The sequence below is a fragment of the Oryx dammah genome, unplaced genomic scaffold (assembly GCF_014754425.2).
Source record: "Oryx dammah isolate SB20612 unplaced genomic scaffold, SCBI_Odam_1.1 HiC_scaffold_5, whole genome shotgun sequence".
In the NCBI taxonomy this organism is placed as follows: domain Eukaryota; kingdom Metazoa; phylum Chordata; class Mammalia; order Artiodactyla; family Bovidae; genus Oryx; species Oryx dammah.
In genome coordinates, this window is record NW_024070189.1 from 39,937,108 (window position 1) to 39,964,033 (window position 26,926).

The 26,926-nt window shown below is 39.0% G+C and overlaps 1 protein-coding gene across 4 annotated transcripts in view; it reads left to right on the top strand.

Moving 5' to 3' along the window:
* Positions 1–26,926, top strand: part of EBF1 (EBF transcription factor 1) — a 410,044-nt gene that overhangs the window by 322,265 nt on the left and 60,853 nt on the right. For all 4 annotated transcript variants that reach the window (XM_040239659.1, XM_040239661.1, XM_040239662.1 and 1 more), the window contains exon 10: positions 3,573–3,699. In XM_040239659.1, the coding sequence (XP_040095593.1) occupies positions 3,573–3,699 (127 nt within the window). The remainder of the gene's footprint in view (positions 1–3,572; positions 3,700–26,926) is intronic.

Sequence of the window (26,926 nt, forward strand, 5' to 3'; positions counted from 1 at the left end):
AAGTGATTCTCTTTTTATTTCTCCTTTAATCCTTCTGATTTATGTTAAGGGAGAGAGTCTCAGTTGGAGCAAACAAGTCTGTATTCTAACACTAGCTCAACTCCCTTTTCAATAAACCCATTCAAGTTGTCAACATTATCTAACTAGAACTTAACAACATCATATTAACTTTAAAATTACCACAACCAGTTGCAATAGTAATATAGTGTCCTTTTAAAATAAGTTATTTGAAACAAAAGTTCACAAAGACTTGGACACAACTGAGCGACTGAACAACAACAAAGCAAAAAGTTAACCAATTAAAAATTTTAAGTACATAATTGAATGGGTATTGGTTGTTTATAGACGTGGCGAAACTTAGGAAGTGCTATTGCAATGATGAACGTTGAAAAAATTTAGTTATACTAGAGCCCTTCTTCTGTAGCTTAGAGGGGCTGCCTTGTTCAGCCCGATTAGAATGATGTGGGAAATTTATCCTGAGATGGGGGAGGGGTTTGGGGTACTAGCCTTCCAAATCTAGACCCTATCTTTTCCCTAAGATGTTGGGTCAGTTTTTGAAGCCACTAGACTTTTTTGGACTTTTGTGTATTTAGCTATTAAAATGAGAGCATTCATTTTAAATGATTACTGGCATTCCTTCCTGTAATAAATTTGTAACTCTTTGAGTGATTAATAAATAAACCTTTCCTCTTGTAAATAAATAAACCTCTCCGCTATCTAATTGATAGTGGTTAGATACAATTTTTTCCTTCTGAATGCCATCATGTGTCAGTGTGAGAGCCTGTTCCCAGACTAACATCTACAGCAAGGAAAACATCAACAAGTTCATTCTCTAATGATGATTCATATTCTACCTTATTTGCAAAGGACAGTTATTTCAAGAGTGAATCTCTGCTTTAGTTAGAGTGAATGATTAAAATGGAAAGTGAAATTGTAAATGACAATTTGTTTCAATTTTCTTTATGCCGACCCCCTACTCTCTTAAGTAGTTTCTTTGCAATCATGTCTAATCAGTTTGTAAATTTTATAAATTTTCTAAATCAATTTTGTTCCTTAGTGTATCAACTCATAGGTCCTTATACTTGAAAAGATGGCTCCATTATCTATTTACTGATATCTTTCCATCTTTTAAAATGTATTTCCCCTGAGAAAAGGGGGGGTAGGTGAAATATTCTCTGTCTGAAAGTTCTCCTAAATATTATTGTGATTTAATCTTACTCTAGTCCAAGTAACTTTTAGAATTGAAGCATGCCACTTATTTGGAAAATAACTCTATGGCAACTTCCACCATCAAAGGCACAACCAGAGACCAGATAGAAAATGAAAAATGAATAGCATGTGAATTTAAAAACAACACATATACGTATAGTGTTTTGGATCTGAACATTTTGAGTTTGATGCTAGCTTTAAAATGTTTAAAGATATAAATATGAACATTTCTTCTTTATGATTAGATAGAAATAATTACTCTCTATCATTTTTTGAACTATCAGGGTCACTTTTTGCTCTTATTTGCTCTTATGAGGGTGATTTTGTACAAGCAGTTTAACAATTTATGGCTCTGTTTTCATATCTGAAAAAAGCAGATAAGAATACATACAATTGACCTGACCAAATCAGTGCTTGCAAGTAAAACCTTCGATGACATAGTGGGTAACCTCCTACCCTGGTACCCAACTAGTGTTAATCCCAACATTGTAAGAACACTGTCCGATCAGTTGAGACGAAACACACACTTGATTTTGGAAGATCATCTTTTACTGCTCTTCAGAGCTTCCTTCCTTCTCTTATTCTCTATACAATAATAAACTAGATTTCCTGTTTTCGGTCCTTAAAGATTAGAAGAGAAGTACAGAAGGTGCAAAGGACACTAGGAGGAAAAAAGACAAAGAAAATTAACAAAATAGAAATAATTTAAAACTCATAAGTATCCAGGGCCATTTACTGCAGGGGAAAATAGCCCCTCCTACTTCATGGTCACCTAGGCCTTTTCTGTATTATAGAAGATACACCGATCGAAGATAAATAGAACTGATATAACGGGGTATTTCAAATGAAAGTCTTGATTTATTAAGGCTAAATTAAATTATATATATTTTGCTTATTTTAGAAAACATATAATGCATTTTGGAAGAATTTCAATATGAACAGGTCAAAATCTTAAGTAAATATTTTTTGTGCTTTTATGGGTAAACCCTTAGCCATCCAAAAAAACGTAGCCATTGAGAACTCAGTCTCCAGTGGCTCCACATAAATATGGTATTCCTGAAGAATCTTTTGCGTATTTCCAACAAATAAGGGTGCACACATTCTATGGGAGAGGATAGGCATTTCTAATTACTAACTTAAAGTGATTTCTGTGCAGATGACCTTTATGTTTCAAGAAAGAGCACTTGGTAGAAATCACTTGTGGATTTTAGCAGGAGCAACTTTCTTACATTCTTTTTGCCAGACTTTGTGCTGGGACTGTCTACCTAGGTGGGACTCAGGGGCTGGCATTTGTGCTGTCACCTTGATCCTCATGGAATTGTCTGTGATTCTCTGGACAAAATATTTAAATTTGCACATCGAAACAAAAGCCCTTTCTAAGTTATAAGAACAGCACAAACATGAGTTGGTACAAATGATCACCCATTACATACCAACTCAGTACTGCAGCCCTGAGCTAAACAAATCTCAAAGCAGTCAAGGAACATGCAGTTGCACACACCAGAGAGAGCACACAGAGTCCAGCACCATCAGAGGTCAACTACCAGGGCTAAAGTTTTCAAAGAAGCAGATAATGCCAGTTTTATGGCCATTAATAACATTTTAGTTATATAAACAATGATAAGAGTACTAAAAAGCAAATTCTGCTTTGCAGTGTGCTCTGATTACCAACAGGGTTCAGAAATGAACTTTCTCCCTGTGCATGTGACATTGCATAATGGACCACTGATCATCCTCCAGCCCCTCCGCAGCTTCCAGCTCCCTTTTATGGACAGTCCTTAGTCTTGCCAGACCTCTCAGCTGTTCCAGGGAGAGAGCTTCTTGGGTTTCCTCTTTAAAGCTCTTTGATTGTTCCTCTGGTAGTTAATGCACCAAATGGTCTTCGGGGCATTTCCTACATGGGCTCGGCAGCTCATCAGAGCGCCTTGACCATGGATTTCCTACCTCTGTGTTTTGCACGTGTTGAAGGGCTCGGTTCAAACACCAGGCCCACCAGCTTCTGGAGAGGTGTGGCAGAGCTCAGTGCTGATTTGGGTGTCTGCCTTAAAACAGAGATTTTTCCAAAGGATATCCTGTAGTAGATAAATCGTTTCATTAGACCAGGTTCACTTTTCAAACCAGGAAGCAGAGTGCCTGCCATGTAGGAAAACTCAGATAAAGTTGTTATGACTGTTCTCGGAGCACTTGTAAATATTGTTGTCAGTGTCTTTTCTACAGGTTCCATCATGATTGTATTTAAACATGGACAGGTTAATTAGGTGTTTGAAGGCTATGTTTATTGAGAACCGATAAGAAAGCTGTGAAATGAGTCCTTTACATATTGCAATGACAATGTTTTTTTCCCCCCAAATGTCTCCCACTAGTTGATTACTCCTCACGCCATCCGTGTGCAGACTCCTCCTCGGCATATCCCTGGTGTTGTAGAGGTCACCTTGTCCTACAAATCCAAACAGTTCTGCAAAGGGACACCTGGAAGATTCATTTACACAGGTAAGAACGACTGCAGATGGTGGACAGAGTGGTCTTGACCTTGTGGCTCTTTGACTCAATCTTGTGTGTATAAGTGTTATTTTAATCTAAAATCTATTTCTTCTTAAGACCCATTTTCTCCGTTTCACCCCATTTATGATGAAATGAGTTGCTACTACTACTACTACTATATTACCATTATTATTAGATAAGATTTCATCTAGGTGCCCTTGTTGAATGACAGATCTGTTGAAATCGTGGGTTAGATACCTAAGGCAGTGGCATGAGCAAGGATGAGTGCTATAGAGTCCTAAGAGTCTCTGGATGTTAAGCCATCATGTGGGGATTTTCTTGCTTTATGGAATAGGAATGTGCTTGAGCACCCAATACAACTTTCTTCTAGCCTGGCCATGGCCATTTAAAGACTTTTGGTGATTTTCATATTTAATTCTGGGTTGGTGCTTTCTTTCCCTTTAAGCTTCATTTTGTTCCCCATGACTGCCTCCTGCCATCCCAAACACATGGACCTCCCTTGGCACATGGACCTATCTTGCATTAAGAAGCTAGGGTTCTAGGGTGAGGGTGAATTTTCTCACGTCACATGGAGAGATCCAGGCAGGTTCTCTATGGAAACATATCAAGTGTATAGTCTGAGTGCCCAGTGTGTAGTCAAAGAGATCCTCAGAGTGTTACATGTAAACCAAACACCCAGGGATCTTTGTTGCAATCCAGATTCTGATTCATTAGCTCTGGGTGGAATCTGAAACTGCATTTCTAACAAGCTCACAAGGAGAGGCTGATGATCCTGGTCCAAGGACCACACTGGCTATGGGGACAGTCTAGGTCCTCTGCTATGTAGCAGTCATTGCTGGGTTGTTGCCTCCAGAAACTGGCCCCATGTTGCCTTCTTTAATCAATAAAGGACCACAAAGCCAGATTAAGTACAGAGTGTAAGTTGCTTTCACACAAAGAGACTCCAGACCATGAAGGGATAACTGTGTTAACACATCCTAATTATAACCATACAATTAAATGGACAAATTTTATTTTACTGTGACATTTTATCTCAAAGCATCTTTCCTGTTGTATTTTAATAGGAGGAACAAAATCAACCATGCTTCTCAGTGACTCGCTCTCCCCGCTCAACCCTCTCTCTCAAAATTATAAAAACAGCTAATGCATCCTGACCCTTGGAAATGCCTCCCAGTCCTTTAAACAAAATGCAGGTTTGGTGCCTGCCTGACGATTAGTTTTAGTTAATTGAAAATTATAGGATTGACCCAAGAGGAAAATTTTATTTGCACTCCAATCACTTTTACAAATTAAGGAAAATTACCACAATTTTGTTTAGCTAAGGTTTCACACTGAGTTCAAGAAATTAGCTCAGCCATCCCAACAAAGTCAGCACTTTGTTAGCAAGCACTTGAAAAAATAATAGTCTATCTGGAGTTTTGTGGTGTATACAAACGAAGCATAGAGAAAGCTATGATGCTTTATAGAAGTAGGCCAAGTGTTTTTAATTAGGCTCATTGGTTCAGCGTAAGTTTTGAAGAACAATCAAACTAGCAGATTAGCTGTTTCTTTTAAAGCTAGGATTTCTTGCCATTCATTTTTCCCATGAGAACTTCCACATAGCGCTTTTTTTTTTTTTTTTTTTTTTTTTTACAAGCCTCATTATGGGCCTGCAGGAAAAGGACCAATTGAAACTTCTGATACTGTAACATTCCCCACCATCATTCCGATGGATGGGAGTTTTTCACAATGTTCTTCACTGAACTCGGTGTTCTGGAACATATTACAAAACCACAGAGGCCAAATGTTTTCTCTGAGGAGTTTGGACTCTGTTTTTGGTCGAAAACATTTAGGCCTCGCTGGCTGCTTATTTACTCTGCCATTAAGAACAAGAAAAGGAGAAGAAAAAGAAGAAGAAAACGCTCGTGTTGTGGGAGGAACGAGAGGCAATCAAGCGTGATTCCGCTTTGGTGACAGCATCTCTGCCCATTAATGGTTCCATTCTGTGGTCAGGTCTCATTTAGAAGAAATTATTTTTAATCAGTGCTCAACAAAATATCCCCTTGAGCCACCTGGCCATAAAAGTTAAAAAAAATCATCCTCATTAAATGACTTAAGTTCTCAAAAGAAAATAGCTAGGGGACCCATCATTATTGGGAATTTTTTTTTAACCATTAAAAAAATTGCCATCAATTTAAGAAATCACATCTTGGAAAACCTGTATCAGACGGGGGAATTAAGATCAAAGATCAAAGTGGCCAATCTGCAAGTCTCACAAAGTAGTTAAGGATAAGAGAGAGAAGTCCTGGGTGTGCATGCACGTGTGTAAGTGTGCAGGAAATTTGAAGTATGAAAAAATGCTTTTGGTGATCCTGCCTCATAGATGGAAGGACCATCTATGGTGGACCATAGATAGGAAGACTTAGTTTTTTAAGTGTTCTAAGAGAGAGACTCACCTCTCTCTGATTTGGAAAAATAAAATTTTCAAAGAAACCAGTACAAAAACTTCCCCATTGATATAACTGGCTGTTCACAGTCACTGTGACATTACATCATTTCTAACAAAAGAGAGTCTCTGTTAATTGGTGAACCACAGCGAAGACTCTTGATCATTATCATTAAATGCCCCTACCAAGGGTCACACATTCATGGCTGGTGCTGCCAGACGTTGGTGGTTTGCTCAGTTTACCTGCTTGTCGCCACTCTCTAGCAAAGGTGTCGAGATGGGTCATAAATTCTCTCTGTTCTTTGTATCCGATCAACTACTCAGCTCATTGGAAACCTGCAGCCCGCTCCCCCCCCCCTTTCCATCCCCTCCCACAGAAGCTCACACTTCATTTTCTTTAACATCCATGGCATTTCAAGATGCGAGGCTTGGTTTTCTGGATAGGGTGAGCCAACACTGTTTCTTAGGAGAAAATATCACTTGGAATTTTTCCTTAAAAAAAAAAAAAAGTCCTGGCACTGAAAACATCCCAAATGAAGGTACTGCTTTTGAGTGTGTGTGAGAGGATTTGCGCGTGCGTATGTGCAAGTCTGTAAAAATCCATAATCAATGAAAAAGAAAAACCCCCACACAACTGAGACAGAAACAGCCTGGCCTAATCTATGCAAATAAAAGCAGACTTCTGGGGGTGGGAGGAAAGAATTTGACTAAACACAGATTGCCTGCAAGCTGGCTCCACTTGTAGGGACAGGAGTGCAGCTCTCCATCTTTGGTGCTTCAGACCAGGGACACGTGAGGATTTTCAGCTGCCAGCTGTGCCCTTCTCTGGTGTCTGCTCCATCAGAGTGAGGGAGCAAAGTGAATCCCAACTGGACCAGAACAAAAGAGCTGGATATCTTGTCCCTGATCTGATTTATTGTGGCGAGTTATTCTCATGTAAATGGAGAGCAAGGCTGACTTTAAATTTTAAATCATGTTTTCTCATAGGAGGAAACAAAAACCCTTTCTGAGGACAGGACTTTTTTCAAAGCCCTTCCTAATCCTGCGTCTGGTCCGTCAGTCCAGTGGGAAGTCAATCCCCATAAACCTCCACTGCCCTGGAGGGGGTCCTCCCTGGTATCTTTGTTCTTCTCAGTAGCCTCTTTGCTGTTACATCTTTAAGTAACTTGTAGAATTCTCTCCTGCTATACTTGAAGTAACCTTGGGTGTTGATAAAAGACTCTCAGAAGGCTTTAGCTGCTTCTTCAAAGCTCTTCAGGTTGGTTTTTCTTCATAAGAGGTGCCCAAATCTAAATGTAGTTTTAAACCTCATTCCAGTTACTTCTCTATTGGAGTGGATGGTGTCTTTGGGGAAAATATGCCTGGAGCAGTGGGCCACCAGGGTGCTAGACCAGCTTAGGTGTGTACAAGAACTATATACTGCCTGTTGCCCAAAAGCTGGTGAAAGCCCCAAAGGTTGCTCATCCAACAGCTCAGATTTGGTTTGGTCAGGTCACAGCTCTAATCCTTTCTGCTGCTGAGTTCTCCTGTTCTTAACATTTTCCATCAAGCTTCCTGCTCTTGTGGAAGGACTGAACAAAATTCTTGATAGTCTCAGACTACTTTGAAGTAAATATTCTTCCTGGAAATGCTCCCTGTTTGTACCATATGCCCAGAATTACTTTGCATGTAGAAGGGGTCGTGTTGCCTGAATATATTCCATGAGACTTGATGATATGTACCATATCTTTCCAGTTTTCTTTTTTTTTTCTCTCCCCATTCCTCTATGTTCTCCCTCTACTCCCACTCTCTCTTCTTTTTTCTTCCCTTCTCACTATTTTCATTCCTCCCCCCTAGTCTTTTCTTTCTCACTTCCAAGGAGATAATACAGCATAGTGATTAAGCCCTTGGGTTTAAGAGTTGATGGGTATAGATTGAAATCTCAGCTCTGCCTCTTACCAGAGAGATTATTTTGGGTATCTAGTATGATGGCTCTAAAGCACAGCTACCTCATGTTTACATTATTACAAGGAAAAATAACCTGCTGGGGTTATTCTTAGTATCAGGGAAATATGTATAAAGCACTTAAGGTGAGCTAGCATGAGCACGTAGCCAGATATTAGTAGTTTCCATTAATAAGTGATGATCATTATTATTCATTCATTCATTGCTGTCCCCAATATGGTGTAAATATTTTACATGTTGTTTATCTTCTCCATCATGTTCTAGAAGTCTATGAATGTCCTTTGGAATTTTAGTAATAAACCTGTGGTTATCAGTAAATTAGAGAAATAAGTAATACTAATCAACCACAAATAAAGAGAGCACAGTATAAATAAAGTCGTAAGAAAAAGATTTATGAATGTGACAATGACTATTTTGATTAAACAAGTATTTTTTTTAGAAATGGCCTCAAATAATAAACATTTAATAAAGCATCCCAGATTTATTAAGTTCTCAGGTGTTGATTTTTCAGGAACAGCACACTTGTTCTCTTATTTCCATCCCCAACTTCAACCCCTCTTCTGGAGGCCATAGTAACATAGGTACCATCTATCACCAGCCCCCTTCAAAGGTATTAGGTTATAATCAGCTTTAACTCCCCTTTCAAGAGGTTTCAGGCAGAAAGCTCTGTTTTTAGTTCTTGGAAACCTGCACAAATGAAGGCTGCCATCCTGGGGATAAACAAAGTTATCAGGCTTAGGGAAAAGGTAGAGAGTTTCCACCAAGTGAATCTCCTGTTTTTCTGCCTCTTCTTACACTAATTCATTGCCAGACTAAGCTTCCCAAAAGTCACTTTTGCACCATTTCTGTGCAGAGAAGCTTTTCCTATTTGCTCCCTATATGTAATATATAACCCAAACGCCTGGGCTTGTCATTCACATTCCCCTGTGCCCTGGGTCCGGCGCTTTCTCGGCTCCTCTAGTCCCAGTCTCCCCACTGTGTCTCAAGCTTGCTTCATGGTTAGCAGCTTTGAATATGGTGATTTTCCTAGGTCCAGTTCAAACTTGATTCCCCTCTGCAGTGTTCTCTGGCCACTGTAGCAAGTGGCCAGAGCACCGGGTTGAGATCAGGGCGGTCTGTGTTCTAGTCCCAGGCCTGCTAACTGGCTATGAGACATGGGACAAGTTGCTGACATGCTCCAGACTTCAGGGTTTGTATTATAAAATGAGCCAGTTGACTAGGTGACTTTGATGTTTCCTGTGGTTCATCTTGATTAGCTGGAAGAGTCGCTGTCCTTGGAGCTCTTTTGTTGCATGTGCTTAGATGGCTCATTCATCATTCACTTCCTTATACCTTCACTCTCTTCCTCTGTTCTTAGATAGACACATCTCAAAACGTCCACAGGCAGTGAACCTCTCTGAAATTATCTTGTTTTGCCCACTGTAAGCACCTTGACTCAGTATCTTACTTACGATAGGTGTTCTCTAGTAATTGAGTGACATATTGCACAAAAATCAATGGGTCCTCATTGATTTTTGTGCTTTGGATGGCAGGGAATGTAAATAAGAGCTGTTAATTAAGAATCTATCTCCTTTAATGTGAACTTACATGTAGAGAGCATAGTAGTTGGATTTTTTGTTAAAGAAAAAAAATAGGGTTGGATCTATATTACATAGTACTAATTTTTTATTTGTAAAATGAGATATTTTAACCGTAACTGCATCTAAGAAGTCAATAGGTCAATGTATGTAATGCTTTCCTGGTACAATATGAGTGTTCCCTAAAAGCAAGCACAAAAGGAGGGAAGCAGATAATGGGTATGTTTCTCTTCAAAATATAAAGAACTGGTTGTGAGAGCACATTTTATTTAGTATTCCATATGTGCCAGCTTTTATCTGATTAAAGAAATTGTTTCTTTCTAGGTATTAGAGGCAGAATCAAAAGATCTAGGTTGTCTGATTTCATGACTTTCTTTTGTTACTCCATTCACTCATCTCACAAGTATTTGTGGATTGTCTGTTCTATTTTAGGCAGTGTTCTAAAACTGTTTAGAGGATCTTGTAGTTTAAGAGGAAGCATGGATATTCACAAGTTTACAACTTCAAACCTTACTGAGTGTCCAGAAAAACAAGAACAGAGTTTCAGGCAAGAATATAACAAAGGACCCCCAGTCAGTCAGTTAGAGATATTGTCTGTCAGATAAAGATGCACGGATTGAGATTTAAAGGGTGATTAAGAGTTAACCTGGGAGTTCATGAAGGATTGGGCTGGGGTGGGGGGCGGGGGGAGGGGGTTGTGGAAAGAAACTGAGAGTTCCAGAAGAGAGGAATATGTCAGAGGGCTCTGAGAGGAAATGTGGCATCTGGGGAGGCTGTAAAAATTCCACTGAGGCTGAAAAATCGAGAGAGAGGAAAAGAATGGCAAGAGAAGAGACTGGAGAAGTGGGCAGAGACAAGCCTATGAAGCCTTGCAGCCGTGGGGAGGAATTTAGTTGTCTGCCATCTCAAGAACAATAGGCAGTCCTTATAGTGGACAGGTGGGCATAACCAGACTTTTGCTTGAAGTAAAACAAAAACAGAAAAACTCTGGCTGGCTGGAACATAGGAAACCAAAATGGATGCTATAAGTAAGACCTGTAAGGAGGCCTTTGCAGTAGTCTGGGAAAGAGATTCGATGACTTTAATTTGGGTAGTAATGGGTAGAGATGGAATATAGTGAGAGGATTCAAGAGATATTTAAGAGGAAAAGTGGACAGAACCTGGAGATGGGTTGGATATGGAGGTGAAGGGGATGAAGGGCTCAGGCCCAGATTTTTGGATTCCTCTCAGTGAATAGATAGTGGGACTATTCCTCCTCTGGTTGCCCCAAGGGTCTTGTGGGTATCAATGAAAGAATGGGCATGAAAATGCTTTATAAAGGGTAGTATTCTGTACTAGTGTTAATTGTTATAAAGATGGGTCTAAGAAAATTCAGTAAGAATGGGGGAAAGGAAGGCAAGAATGTGTTTTCTTTTATATCAGATTGTTTTCACTTAGGACTCAGCTGAAGGAGGGCTGTGTAATGAACACTTGAAGAGCAGTTTTGCCTTAGCTGTGTCCTAATTGGAAAAGACCCAAGAAGAAAGAAAAATTAACAGGCTGCTCCTGTCCACATGTCTCAAATATTACTCCAAATGAGCCATTTACACACAAAGAAAAGAATTCAAGGCAGAGAGAATGTTTATTCTTTTTTGCTTTTGTGATCCAAAGGCTAAGTCCCAAGCCTCTTCTCCTTTGCCAAAGGGAATTTTTTCACAAAGTACGATCGCTGCTGATCTGACATACATTGATGTGATTGGTGGTCCTCAACCCAGTGGCATCTGTAGACTTAAACACCGTTGGTGCCATACGGGGAAAAGAGCAACAAGAATCACTGAAAATACCCATTGTACTTATGTGACATCTGTAAAATGAAAGCCGTTTCTGCAAAGAATAAAGCTGGTCTGAAGGAAGCATATTATTTTGCATATTTTATGTACATACTTTCCAAGAAATACGACCTTTATTTCCTATTTGGAGTGGAGTGTAATCAGGACTTGAGTAGCTAGTGTAACAGGATCATTAAAAGGGATATTTTCACTGACATTAGAGGTCTAAATGGCCACTAGGCCTTATATACAACCTTGGCTTTTTCCTGTCTACCCGGAGTTAATAAGTGATAAGGCCAGGAGAGAGATAAATCACAGAAATCCCTGTCCAAAGAAAACATATTGACTACAGCCAAGCAAATAACAGACCATAACCAACGGCCCCATTCATCATTCATGTAATAGGGATATAAAGTAGTTCTACCAATGAAACCATATAGAGGAAAAGGCAGATAAGCTTCCCCAATCTAAGGCATGTGATTTGGTTATTAAGGGACATGAACTATTTGTCACATGGCTTTAATCTTTAAGATGTGTTGCCATTTCTAAACTATAAATTTCTAGTCAGGGATTAGAAAGCTATTAACAATAAAGGTAGGGACTGAGCTTTATATGTATTCATGCCAACGTAATGCAATACTATAAAGCCTTGAACCTCTAATCTATTTAGTATGATTGAACATGATTTGGTTTTCAAAGCCAATAGACTATTTGAAAGTTTTCAAGGCTGTTGTTTTTTGTTTTTTAACCCAGCATCATGATAAATTAACCCTTCAGTACTTAAACTGTGCACCTTGAAACTTTCTCTAATATCCTGAGGGCAGTGGCGGGGCAGGGAAATGAAAATGAAGTTCTTTCTTTTGCTCCTTTCCTAACATTTATTCCAAATGTTTGATGGCAAAGTATTTTCTGTTTCATGTGTCCACCGTTATAATGGTATGGGTGTTTGTCTTTCTGTCCATTAACTAAGTGGTGTGGCACCCACTAGAGCATTAAAGCTTTTCTTTCTTTATTGCAAAGTTGCCCATGCTGATTTCAGACAATTCAGTAAGCACCAATAGAAAATAATTAAAACAGTATTAAAAGTGTCAACATTTATCCCAGTTCTTTATACATAAATAACACATGTTAGCTGTTAATATTATTTTTTAATGGGATATGTCTTATCTTTTTCCTATGCAGATATCTGAATCATTACCAAAATAGCGTGATGCCTTACATAATACTCATTTGGTCTTTCATTTAACTACACATCATAAACATCAGAGCTTTATAAATGTAAAATAATTTTTAATCTCTCATGATCATTTCACACTTCAGAATCTCATCACGAGTTGTAGCTTCATCTTCTTGTCGAAGCATAGGTACATTGAATCTCGATTCTCGTCTCCTTTTGTTCCTGAAAAGCCTACGGCACAGGGTCATTGGTCTTATACCCATGTTGTTCTTGGCATCCTTATTGGTTGGGGTTCATCTGCCACCCCAACTGACTGTGCAATAAGCAGCTCTGAAGGCCTCAGCTGTCAGAGGACCCGAGTCTCAGAGGTTTGGAATAGCACCCTCTCCCCCATAGCTGTTTGTTCTCAACTTGAACCGCCAAGGAAGGCAAGTCTGTAAAATGTCCCCCACTATGTGAAGCGGTACTGTGCTTCCCACAGGTGAAAACGAGAACTCATCTGAAACACTTAACATCTCTGAATTCCAAAATTATAACAATAGGTGGGGCAATGCAGCCTTCTTCCCCAGGATAGCAGAGTTTCCTACTAGAGTTTTGAACTCCTCTTTTCTTTCCTCTCTTTACTGTGTGGGCTTCCCCAACAGCTTTTCTGGACTTCTCTACTGTTGTTCTCTCCTATTTCACACTTTTTTTTTTCTTACTGTATCCTCTCTGTTCATCTTCTTCCTGACTGCATTCAGTTCAGTTCAGCTGCTCAGTCGTGTCCAACTCTTTGCGACCCCATGAATCGCAGCACGCCAGGCCTCCCTGTCCATCACCAACTCCTGGAGTTCACCCAGACTCACGTCCATTGAGTCAGTGATGCCATCCAGCCATCTCATCCTCTGTCGTCCCCTTTTCCTCCTGCCCCCAATCCCTCCCAGCATCAGAGTCTTTTCCAATGAGTCAACTCTTCGCATGAGGTGGCTAAAGTACTGGAGCTTCAGCTTTAGCATCATTCCTTCCAAAGAAATCCCAGGGTTGATCTCTTTCAGAATGGACTAATTGGATCTCCTGGAATGTAAAGCATTTTTTCCTCTGAGAATCTGTGTAAGGCCACCTCTCTTTAGATAAAAACACTTAGAAAGGTGAAGTGCCTAGGTGATGTAGTTAATAAATGGAGGAGCCAGGATTTGGACCCCAGTCAAAGGATACCAGAGCCTGGGAAGCAGTAAATCCCCTGTAGTATTACTTTTCACTTACTCCTTTTTTGAATTATGTGATTTCAAAAAGATTAGATTGTTGGCGATGGGAGAGTGGGGGTATTTCTAGGAGGCCTAGGAGGAACTGGAGCCGTTTTAAACAAATCATGTCATGATGAACATCATGCATATTCATGTAGGAGGGAAAATTTTAAAAACACGAGAAGTATGAAGAAATCCATTAACCCATCCTTCTGTTATTGTTTCTTAGTCTTCTAAGATTATTTTGGGAACTCTTATGTATTTTTGTCAGAGTTAATCACAGTATGTTTATATGGTTTTGTATCCTCCTTTGTAATTTGAATTAGAGAGTAAACATGTCCTCTATTAGCTTAATCTCTTCCTAAATGCATCTTAGTGGGTATGTAATAGTCTATTTGTGGCCACATCATAATTTACCTAATTGTTCCCCTCTTGTTGGATAGCCACATCTTTTCCTTCACAGAACTTTTAGCACCATATATGTCAGAACAAGAGGATGATTTTGAATATAAGGTGTTCTGTCATTTTCCTAAAAAGTTTTCTATGTTTTAGGACCAAGTTAGCCAAACATATGTGTTTATAGATGCCAGTGAGTCTATTTATAGTATTTTGCACATTAATTTAGTTAAGTGTACATATTTAAAGCCCCATACATAATTGACAACAGTTACAAATATAACTTTTTCTACCTTTAGGGTTTATACTTCTATTCAAACTCATTACAGTCATCTTTAACATCAGTTTGTTTCATTACAAAACAAATTGACTTTATTAGCAAAATCAGAGCCATTTTTAGTTCTACTATATTCTCCTCTATTTTAGTTGTTTGAGATCTTCTATTTGAGTCTGGACATGATGCTTTCACTGGAAATTTTATCAAAGCCATAACTAACCATTTTCTATATTTAAGTCTCCAAACATAACCACTTCAGCAATGTTCTTAAAACTGGTCTTTGAAAGTCTTGTTTTGAGGAACATTTATAATGGTGAGAGACCCGAGAAAATTGCTACATTTATGTAAGTTTTCTAATCTTCCTTGTTTCTGCTGTCCTCTTCGTGCAACCTCTTAAGTGTTACCAAACCATCATGGATTATAGTTGCTTCCTGCCCTGAATAGTATTTAGTTTTAAAAATAACATAATTGGAAACCACTTTGTCTTAAGAGAGACTTTAAAATTATTCGAGTATATAACAAGGGAGCTTTTTAAAAGAAGAGTATTTTTTCCATTTATGTCAGCATACTGATCCATCTTTTCTATTGGTGGGTCATATGGCATATGTGATCCTTGGTGTGAACTGAATACTATGAGGGGCTTCCCTGGTGGCTGAGATGGTAAAGAATCCGCCTGCAATGCGGGAGACCTGGGTTTGATCCCTGGGTTGGGAAGATCCCCTGGAGAAGGGAATGGCAACTCACTCTGTTCTTGCCTGGAGAATGTGATTCCTGACGTGAACTGAATTCTATACCACATAGTATTTTTGATTTGAATAAACTGGATCTTATGGATCTTATATTATTCAGGGCACTGAAAGTGCAAATCATCCCATTAATGTCAGATTGGAGAATTTCTGCCAAACTTCTTAACAGTGAGGGAGTGGACAGAAGCTGGGACTCCCTAAATCATGGGCAGGAATAACATCAGAAGAGCAGACTTGCCCTTGAACCCATGGCTTTTTGGCCTCCAAATGTAGTTGTTCATCTTTTCCCTGTTAATACCGACTGTAGCTCCCTTCCGTGTATCACAGGGGGATGCCTCACCAGCTGGGCAGTGCCACCTGGGACCAGCCTTAGTGATTAGCATCAGTAAGTCTCAACTCCCACATAATATGGAGTCATTTTAGGCCTGTGTTTAGTGCCAAGAGGGCTTCTCTTGTGGCTCAGCTGGTAAAGAATCCTCCTGCAATGCGGGAGACCTGGGTCTGATACCTGGGTTGAGAAGATCCCCTGGCGAGGGGAAAGGCTGCCCACTTCAGAATTCTGGCCTAAAGAATTCCATGGACTATATAGTTCATGGGGTTGCAAAGAGTTGGACACGACTGAGCGACTTTCACTTTAGTGCCAAGAATATATTCACATTAAATATCTGCACAGAATAAGAACCTCCCAGTCATGCTGGAGTTAGACATAGTTTCCTTTTGGTGTTAACTGACTTGTTAAATGTTCACTGAGACCAAGCCGATTATTTGAATTTATTGGGAGGTCTGGGTGGAGGAAAGTGTCCCTGAAGAATCTGTTTGGAGCAGGCTTGTGTGTCTGGTTCTTCTCCAGTTTGTTCAAGACTAGAAAATGGAACATGTGCACCAGTTAGCTCAGATGATGTAGGAGGATCATCTAAAGACTTGGAAATTTTGCTAAATAAAATTATTGGCATCAAAGCCAAAAACATTATTGTGACTTGTCAGAAAGTTATATGTTAGGGACCAAAGAGCAAGCTTGACTACTGGGCCTCTGTGTCTCATCTTTGTCTTTCTTTTTTTAGATTTTTATGGGAGTATAGTTGTTTTACAATGTTGTGTTAGTTTCTACTGTACAGCAAAGTGAATCAGCTGTATGTATACGTATGTGTGTGTTAGTCGCTCAGTCATGTCTGACTCTTTGCGACCCCATGGACTATAGCCCACCAGGCTCCTCTGTCCTTGGAATTCTCAGGACAGGAATACTGGAGTGGATTGCCATACCCTCCTCCAGGAGATCTTCCCAACCCAGAGATGGAACCAGGGTCTCCTGCATTGCAGACAAATTCTTTACCATCTGAGCCACCAAGGAAGCCTGTATGTATACATATATTCCCACTTTTTAGATTTCCTTCTCATTTAGGTCATCAAAGAGCACTGAGGCAAGTTCCCTGTGTTATACAGTTGGCTCTTATTATCTATTTTATACATAGTATCATTAGCACATATATTGTTAATCCCAATCTCCCAGTTTCTCCCCCTCTTCCTCCCCTGGTGTTCATACATTTGTTCCCTATGTCTTTGTCATATTTCCGTTTTGCAAATAAGGTCATCTGTATCACTTTTCTAGGTTCCACACATATATGTGTTAGTATACAAGATTTGTTTTTCTCTTTCTGACTTACTCTGTATGACAGTCTCTAGGTCCATCCATGGTTCTAGAGATGGCCCAATTTTGTTCCTTTTTATCTTTTATGTCTATGTAATTAAGTAAATTTACCTAAGTGCAGTCTGTATGGTTGACCAAGCCTTTCCCATTTAATTCTCTTTTGTAAGGTAGAAAGGGCAAGTATTTTTAGACCAATTTTCAGGTATGAAAACTGCGGTTTAGAGAGAGGTACAGTGATTCATTTAAAGTCATCTAGGTTACCTAGTGATGGGTCTGGTACTGGATCTTTTTCACCCTAAGTAACCGATTAGACATTTTGGTATTTCATATTTTTACATATAAAAATGGACTTCAGATACTTTTACTTTATTTTTTAGTTTTCTGCAGATATGATTCAGTAATTAGATGGAGGCTTCTGGAGTCTTAGGCTGCCTCCTCAGCATTGCACATTTATTATATGTAGCAGTTTTATTTTATTCATAGCACTTACCACTGGTTGATATGATCTGAATTGTTTCTTAATATTGATACAGTCTTAGATTGTTTTCTCATCTTTAAAATGGGGAATGATAGTCTCTCCTACCTTGGCTGTCAGGATCCAGTTAGATAATGCATGTGACACACTTAGCAGAGTACTTGCATCCAGCAAGTGCTCACTTAGCAGTGGATCTTATCAGAACAGGACTGCAGAAAAGCAGACTCGTAAGTCTGAATTTTAGAACCAGAAAAGCCCTCAGAGATACCCTGAACCAACCTGCCCATTTTGTAGAGAAGGTAACTGAGACTTCTGTAGGAAGAGCTTTTCCCAAACTGATCTGATGTATAATCGATTTGTATACAGAACTGGAAGAAATCATACATAACTAGTTATTTTGTGAATGGACTTCCATATTTATGAATATGTAAAGACATCACATTTTTGCATGGATATAAAAATCATTCAACCAACATCACTATAGTATTTGGCAGGCTCTTTCTGAATTCTTTAAGGTCATCAGTCTCTGACCTTTCAAGGAAAGGGTGAGATAGTATAGCGTGTTTGATTCCTGGGCTTCCGATATGTGATCTATTTTTTTAAAAGTGTCACAGACACCACCATTCCAATTTGTTTTCATTCTTGACTTTTTGTCGACAAGAGATGAGGAGCTTTGCTTCGTCTCTGAGTAAATCAAACTCTGAGTAGAAAGTCAAGTGCCATTTTACCCTTGGTGAAGTGGAGCCTTGTGATCTAAGGGCATTTTCTTTATCCTGTCTTTTGGTGAAAGCCCAGTTTAAGATCAAGACTTCTATTGGTCACCAGAAAGTGTCGGGAAACCTCATTGGACAGGAGGGTCACTGTCCCAAGGTCCAGAGAGGGAGGGGCGAGACCGCATCCGCCCGAATATGCTGTCCCCGCCACAGCCTTGTGTCTAGTGCCCATGGAAACGAGTGAGCATGTTCCCTTAGCCTGAAGACACCTGTGGACCCTCCACTTTGCCTTTAAATCTCAGTTCCCTGAAAATCCTTGAGGAGATGTGTCACGCTTTGCTGCATTCAGTGATCTTACACGTAGTGGCTTTAGACACAAAATCATCATCATCATCATCATCAGGGGCCATGAGAGGGAAATACTTGTAAGATGATGGTAACCAGGGACAAGATGCAAATCTGCTTGGGAAGAGATCTGAGCTATGTGCCTGGCACTGAGGTGTTTCAGTTGCTATTTGCTGCCTGACTGGCTGCCAGTGAATGACTGTGTGGATTTTTGCAGGTCTGTTCTGCAGTTATCAGAGAAGAATATATTGCTGCCTCAGTGGCATATCATAGTCCATTAAAAAATCCAGATTGTATAAGGGGGTTCAGCTCGAAACCTCGCTTGGGTCTTATGTTAGAATTGAGATAAAGCTTTTTATCAGACTGTCCTTAAAAGGTACTCAGTTGGTGAAGAGCAAAAAAGACCTAGTTGTCCACTGATACTCAATGTAATGAGTAGAATCAAAAATAAAATATATTAATTCCACTTCCTCAGTTCAGTTCAGTCGAGTCCGACTGTGACCCCATGGACTGCAGCACACCAGGCTTCCCTGTCCATCACCAACTCCCAGAGCTTGCTCACACTCGTGTCCATCGAGTCGGTGATGCCATCCAACCATCTTATCTTCTGTTGTCCCCTTCTCTTCCTGCCTTCAATCTTTCCCAGCATCAGGGGTTTTTCCAATGAGTCAGTTCTTCACATCAGATGGCCAAAGTATTGGAGTTTCAGCTTCAGCATTCGTCCCTGCAATATTCAGGACTGATCTCCTTTAGAATTGACTGGTTTGATCTCCTTGCAGTCCAAAGCACTCTCAAGAGTCTTCTCCAATACCACAGTTCAGAAGCATCAATTCTTCAGCGCTCAGCTTTCTTTATAGTCCAACTCTCACATCCACATGACTACTGGAAAAACCGTAGCTTTGACTAGACAGACCTTTGTTGGCAAAATAATGTCTCTGCTTTTTAATATGCTGTCTAGTTTGGTCATAGCTTTTCTACCAAGGAGCAAGCGTCTTTTAATTTCTTCACTGGATAAGGGAATGGCAAACCACTTCAGTATTCTTGCCATGAGAATCCCATGAACAGTATGAAAAGGCAAAAAGATTCCACTTCTAACTGCAGCTAATTAAGGGTGCATCATTTACAACAGACCCAATTTATTCTGCTAATATAAGTATTCAATTAAAGTTGTTCCTACTGCTTTCTTCTTCTCAGAGTTCTTTTTCGTACACTTACATATGATGCATTCATGATGTGAATCCTTTTAAGGGTCCAAGTTGTAATGGAAAAGTGGTTTCAGGATTTGATAATTGCCCAAATTAAATAATATATATGTAAATGGAGATTTGAATGTAACTTGTGCACTGCAATGCTATAAAAAATTAGGTCCCTTTATCCTGATACCTTTCAGCCAGTCAAAATAACGTGCTTCACCTTTTATTCTATACCACTTAGAATAGTTTATTGCATTATTAAGTACATATTACAAGAAGCACATTGTTGTTTAAGACTCATTGATTTAAGTAGAACTATTCTTATAAAGTTTCGTAGGTTTTTACATAAAAAGAGAAGAGGCCATATAAAATTATAAAACCTTAATGTAATATTACAGCCTGTAATATAACATAATTTCCTCCCATTTTCTAAAGAAGCCACCAAAAATTTTTAATGAGTTTATTAGAAGTGCTGTTTGTGAATTCTGGGATGTCATGTCTAATTAGACTTAATGGATTTAAGTATTTCTTTAATGAAATCTGTAGCTTAACTCACCAGGGCTATATTGTCCTTCTGCCCTTAAAGTGATTTTACTTTATTTTTATTTTGGGTGGCATTAAAAAGAAATGAAAGACTATGATTCTGCTTCATCCTCAGATGGATATAGTGAAAAATACAGTGCTTATTATGAAGTTAATGTGAATTACCATGTAATTACCACTGGCTGCACAGTAATGATTATTTAGTTACCACTGAGCATCTCTGCCAAATAACACACATTATTTCATAGGAAGCATAGAATTAACTCAAGTCATCCCGGAACTCACAGAGGGAGTGTATTCCCGGTCTCTTTCTTAAGTGTGGGCACTGCTAATGTGAACATCTAAATAATCAAGCTTGGAGCAAACTGACAGCAGAGCAGGGTATGAGTTTACATGATTTGATTTGCTGATGTTTTAAACACTTAGCAGGAGACAGCTATAGAAGCCAATTAGCTCTCTCCAAGGTGCATAGACTTATCTCCTTTGTGAGAAACAATTTAAGGGAATTGCATTGGCCCTTAAACTGGAGGAGAGAAGAAGCATTAGAAATGAAATTTCAGATGCAAAGTGCTGATCAATTGCACCTCCTTCTGTGTTTTTCAGCTTTGCAGTTGTTTGGGCTGCTGCTATTTTAAAGGATTTGCACGTTTATCTTGGGAATACAGGGTTATGTTAAACTTTTCTCTGTGAAAACGTTCCTTCAGCTATTGATTATGATGTGCCTTTAAACAAGGCATTGTGTCTAAAAGAGTAAAACAAAAACAAAAACAAAAACATGTCAGTACGTTCCGTCCCTTTCAAATACTGCATCTTATTTAGTGTACCGGAATTCCCAGTTTAAAGTAATCACAAAATTTATGGAGAAACGGATAAAAAAGGTTGTAAAATATTGATTTGGGGAAAATAATAACACAACTCATCTATAATAAGAAGAAAAATGAAGCAATAATTCAGGGGGTATCGAGCGGTTTGCTGCTGGGTGTATTGATCCAGTCCTTACGGTATAAGATCGCACCTGAGATTGCTCTGAAAGAAAGAACAGCATTCCTCAGCTCATTATTTCTCAGATACTATCGCCTGGTTACACGGGCCCTGCAGAGTTGGGATTGTTGCAGCTGGGACAGTGGGACCCGCAATAGTAATAATAAATAAATAAATAGCTCAGAAATCTATATTGCCTTAAAGCCACTGTGCCTGGTCTTAATAACACATTGGCTCTGATTTGATAAGTTCTTCGTTGCCTTACAGTAGCTAATGACAATCCCAGTGCCGTGTGGTTCATTTAGGGACCAGAGAGATCTTTGTCTTCTATTATGGGCTCTTGTATTTGGAGGGAATTCATGGGGGAGCCTGGTGGGCTGCCGTCTATGGGGTTGCACAGAGTCGGACACGACTGAAGCGACTTAGCAGCAGCAGCAGCAGCTTGTCTTGTCTAAAAACATTTGCCTCTGTTGTATTTCTTCATAAGTTACTGAGTTGAATGTGATACATTTATGCCACTTTGTTTTGACATGACATCATTTTATATTTTAAGATGGTTTGTGGACAAGGCTGTAGTATTATTGTTTCTGAGCAAAATCTTTAAGATGGCTTGAAATTTTGACATTCATATGCATCAATCATGAGTCTATAAATTTATCTATAATGTTTACGATGTTAACACATAAACTTGACAATATCCCATCATCATAGTAACTCCTAAAATGGTAGAATGTCTTTCATTGCTGAAGAAGTCTAAATTATTTCTAGAATTTAAGATTATCCTATCAGTAGTGAATATTTTGTTATCATTTTGTTTCTTTTTTGAAAGAGAGGGTGTAATAATATTGACATTCTAAGTTAACAAAAAGGTTTTTGATACCAGCTACCTTCTAGGCATCTTCTAGGCTCTGTGACCCAGAAAAATGAGGTTCTTGCCTCCAAGATACTTATATTCTACTAAGAGAAGGAAGGCAATACAGAAGTTAGCAAGTAAACAACATAATTTTCAGACTGGTAAAAGTGTTATGAAAAAAATAAGAACCCCAGTGTTCATTGCAGCACTGTTTGCTATAGTCAGGATATGGAAGTAACCTAGATGTCTATTGATGGATAAATGGATGAAGAAGTTGTGGTACATTTAAACAATGGGATATTAGTCATAAAAAGGAATGAATGTGAGTCAGCTGAAGTGAGGTGGAGGAACCTAGAACTTGTTATACAGAATGAAATAAGTCAGAAAGAGAAAAGCAGATATCATATATTAACACATATGTATGGTACTGATGAACCTGTTTGTAGAACAGGAATAGAGAAGCAGATGTGGAGAGTCGACTTGTGGACATAGCAGGTGAAGTAGATGGGGGACAGATTCAAACAGTAACAATTACATAGATATAAAAAACCATATATAAAATAGATAGCTAGTGGGAAGCTGCTGTATAACACAGGGAGCTCAGCCCAGTGCTCTGTGATGACCTAGAGTGGTGGGATTGGCAGGAGGGATGAGGAGGTCATTCAAGAGGGAAGAGATATATTATGGTGGTGGTGGTGGTGCAGTTGCTAAGTTGTGTCTGACTTTTGCAACCCCATGGACTGTAGCCCACCAGGCTCCTCTGTCCATGGGATTTTCCAGGCAAGAATACTGGAGTGGATTGCCATTTCTTTCTTCAAGGGATCTTCCCGACCCAGGAATCAAGCCCAGGTCTCCTGCATTGCAGGCAGATTCTTTACTGACTGAGCTATGAGGGAAGCCTAATTATATGTATACTTATGGCTGATTCACATCATTGTGGGGCAGAAACCAGAATAACATTGTAAGGCATTTATCCTCCAATTAAAAATAAATTTTAAAAAATAAGTGTGATCTGATAGAGAGCATAAAGGTAGGAGGAGGGCTTCTTTAAATAGCAAATAGTTCAGTAGAGTTAGAACAGTATATAAATGGATATCACTTCAAGCCCACAGAGCATCACCCAGACACACTTTTTTTCTGAAGCATCTTTGGATTTTCCCCAAGTGCTAAAGCCTTGCTATCATTTGCCCAGAAGCTTCACTTTCACCACCCCACCCCCCAGTCACTCTGTGATCATTATCTAGAAATATGAGCCATACCGGCTGACTATGTTCTCAGCAGATCAAGCTTCCAGAAATTTCAATAAGCATTGATCCATGTCATTGCACCAGATCCTTGAAATTGTTGTTTCTATAATATTTGTCTCTCCATTTCTGGCTTTAAAAGAAAAAAAGATTCTGTGGAACAAGAGGCTGATGCCCATGTCAATAAAGGTGGATGGAGAGGGAAGGATGAAGAAACAGAAAGAATAAAATATCCAATCCTCAAGACTAACTCCTAAAATAGCTTTCAGTAAACTACAAAGCATATCCCTCCTTCTTTATCCACAAAGTAAGATTGAAAGTCATCACTGAGTCTTAAACTGTGAATATTGAAATTGCGAGATGTATGGAGGCATTGGTGAAGTGCAGAAGTCATTTTAACTTTGTCTTTTAATTTTAAAGATTTATTGGCTGAAAGGAAGGAGAATATTTATAAGCGTTCTTAGGTATTCACAAAACATGTAGTTGCCAAACAGTGCAAAGAATGGAAAGAAATCATCATTACGAAGCTGGGTGATTCAGGAAATGTAATGATAAATATGGGACTGACAACATATTATCTCAGCCCCTTCCAGCTCCACATTTTTGAGTCATGATTATCAAGTATGTCACTGCAGGGAGTATGCTAAGTCAGTTTGGAGCTAAAGGAATTTTAGTTTTAAAAGAATAATAAGTTAATGTTTGGGAAGTACAAATACAATAAATGATGTCAAGTCATCTTAGCTTGAATAAATATATATTGTAAAATTGCTTCTACTCTTTAATTTCTTGTAATGAAAGGAAAGTGGCAAGCAATAAGGAAGCAATTAATTGCAACAATGATTACTTACATTCTGTAGTGCCTGAATTAAAAAGAATGCTAATTATTTTTTCTAATAGATCATATATTTTTTTAAATTATTAATGCATTTAAATGCCAGGTGCATTTGAATCAGCTTAAAACACTATTTGTTTGCTTGTTGGCAAGCAGATTGTCAAAATGAACTGTTACTTGTTTAGTGTTGTTGTCCCATATTCATGGAGATAAATGTCATATCATAGCTCAACTATTATAATCTTTCTCTGCTGTGCACTTTTAATTTGAGACAGGTTGCTTTTGAAAAACTTGTGGCTATCACTGTGACTTCTCGTGTGTGCTAGTTCTTCTCTTGTCAACATAGAGCCTTGAATACAGTGGTTCCCAGTGGTTGTTGAATGATAGAGTGGATAAAAGCCCTGCTCTCTAGCTTTTGATAGGTTACTTCACTACTTAAAATTTTATTTTCTTATCTTGAATAATGGGGGAAATAAACATATAATCTTCACTAGTTTGTTGTAATGATTAAAACAGATAATATGATTAAAGCACTTAGCAGATTATAAATGGTGCATAGTAAGGACTCAAGAAATGGGAATTCTTACAATTGATGACCTTAAGTAGTTCTCAATCTGTGAATTGATTATCTGACCATCTATTTCTATTGGGTTCACCAGAGTATTCGCAGTGCCTAATACTATGTCTGCCCCAAAGCAGATGCTCAAAAAATGTTTGTTGACTGAATGAATCCCCCAGTTGTCTTTAGCAAATAACAACAACTATTGCTACTAACACTTAAAAGGTACTAACTACACTCTACTCACTGTTTTGAGTGTATGACATATTTTTAGACATCTGTTCTTAAAAAAAAAAAAAAAAAAAACCTAACACTGTGAGAGAAGTACTATTATTATCCCCAAATTACATGTGAAGAACCTGAGTCAAAGAAGAGTTAAGAATTTGCTCCAAGTCATGCAACAAGAAGGTGGTAAAACCAGGATTTGGCTACAGGCAGATGACCTTAGCGTCCTGAGCATGTGGCGTTCAGTTCAGTTCAGTCGCTCAGTCGTGTCCGACTCTGCGTGTGGCATTATCATTAGTATTTAGCCACCAAGGTAGCTGAAATGTAGCACTGAGCCTTGATCGTTCATTCATCCATTCCGCAGATATTTATTAATCATCATCCATTGTGTACTTACCAGAGATACCGTGTATCAGATGTGCACAGGCTCTGCCCTCACGGAGATTATATTCTAAAAGGTCTGATTTTCTCAGATTTCAATTCATCCCATGCTTTCCCCAGTGACTATTAGAATGAAGGACCCTTTGATGTCTTACTTGATGCAGTAGAAAGAAGGCTATACATGTGCAGAAATGAGAGTGCAAGGGTTAGCCTAAAAAGGAGACGATTAGGTTGGCCCTGTGATGATGATTGTGGGTTACCCAGCACACAGCCCTCCTTCTCTCTAGATAACATAGGATGCATGCCTTGTGAAGCTCTAGGGGCCACTGAGGTTTTCCAATTCTGTGAGCAGGTGTGTGGCCTTGCCATCTGTACCATGCCAACCTCTGGTTCAGAGCTGAGCAAAGCATTGCTCCAGACTAACCAGGAGAAGATAAACCTCTGGCTCAGCCCATGGAGGAGGAGGATAGGGTATCTGGGAAGAGCTCACTTTATTTTCTTTTCTGAGCATCTGGGTCAGAAGTCATCATTTTTACAGAAAAGTCCCACCAACTGTTTTGTTTTTATGTCCAGAGCCTCAACATCAAGGCCACAGGAATTAGTGAGCAATAAATGCCCACATTTTAAGTCTGTGGCAGAATTCACTAAGAATTTGAGTGTTCAAACAATGTCACATGTATAAATTTCACTCCCCTCTGCTTATTTTCTTATTTGCATTTGACTCCTTCATGACTTAGTTCATTTGTTCCTCATTTTATTTACCAAATATTTATTGGGGAATGAAAAAATATATTGCTGGAAGGATAGAGTTTGCATTTTGATCACCTCAAGCATAATGCCTGGTGGGGCGTAAAAAGTTTAGTAATGGCTGTTGAATGGACAGATTGATGGATACGTGAATAAAGAGAAAATTAGAAAACCATAATTTTTATACTTAGAGATTATTTTTAATTAGGAATGGGTTCAAGCAAACTATTCAAAGTAGCTCTTAAAAAACAAATATCATTCAAATAAAAAAATGGTGCAAATAAAAGTAAAACCAAATCAGATTTGTCCCAGTAGAGTTGAGTGATTTTTACAAAACAAATCCATTGATTTAGATCTCCCAGTTTTGTCTGCCTCTGCCTGGGGTCACCAGTCAAGATGACTGATTATCCTGGGAAAGGCTCTGTAGCCTATCTCATAAACAGAAAAAAAAAAAAACAAAACCTATCTCACACTTGGTCAGAAGGCAGCCCAAATGCTTGTCTCCAGAGGCTGGGAAAGTTTAGCTGTGGTTGAGATTAGGCTGAAGGGTGAGAGTCTGCTGGAATGAGAGCTTGGAGCTGAGAGGCTCAGCCATGACCTGATGGTGTGAACCCACCTCCAGGGCATAGCAAGCTCAGTAAGTTAGGACTGTGGGCCAACTCCAGAACTCCCTAAGGTTGGCTCCTAATTTCTCTAAGCTGTTAAAGTGCCACCGACATTTTGGCCAGGTTAGAAGTTTCAGGGAAAATCCTTAAAAAAAAAAAAAGTATGCTTTTTACACTTTGCCTTTTTGATAGAAAAGCCACCAGCTGTCTTGATATACACTCTTTCAGGGGCTCTTTCTCCAAACTATGGTTTGAATATGTGGGTACTTGTGTTCACATCTGCTGGCCGACCCTGTCCTAA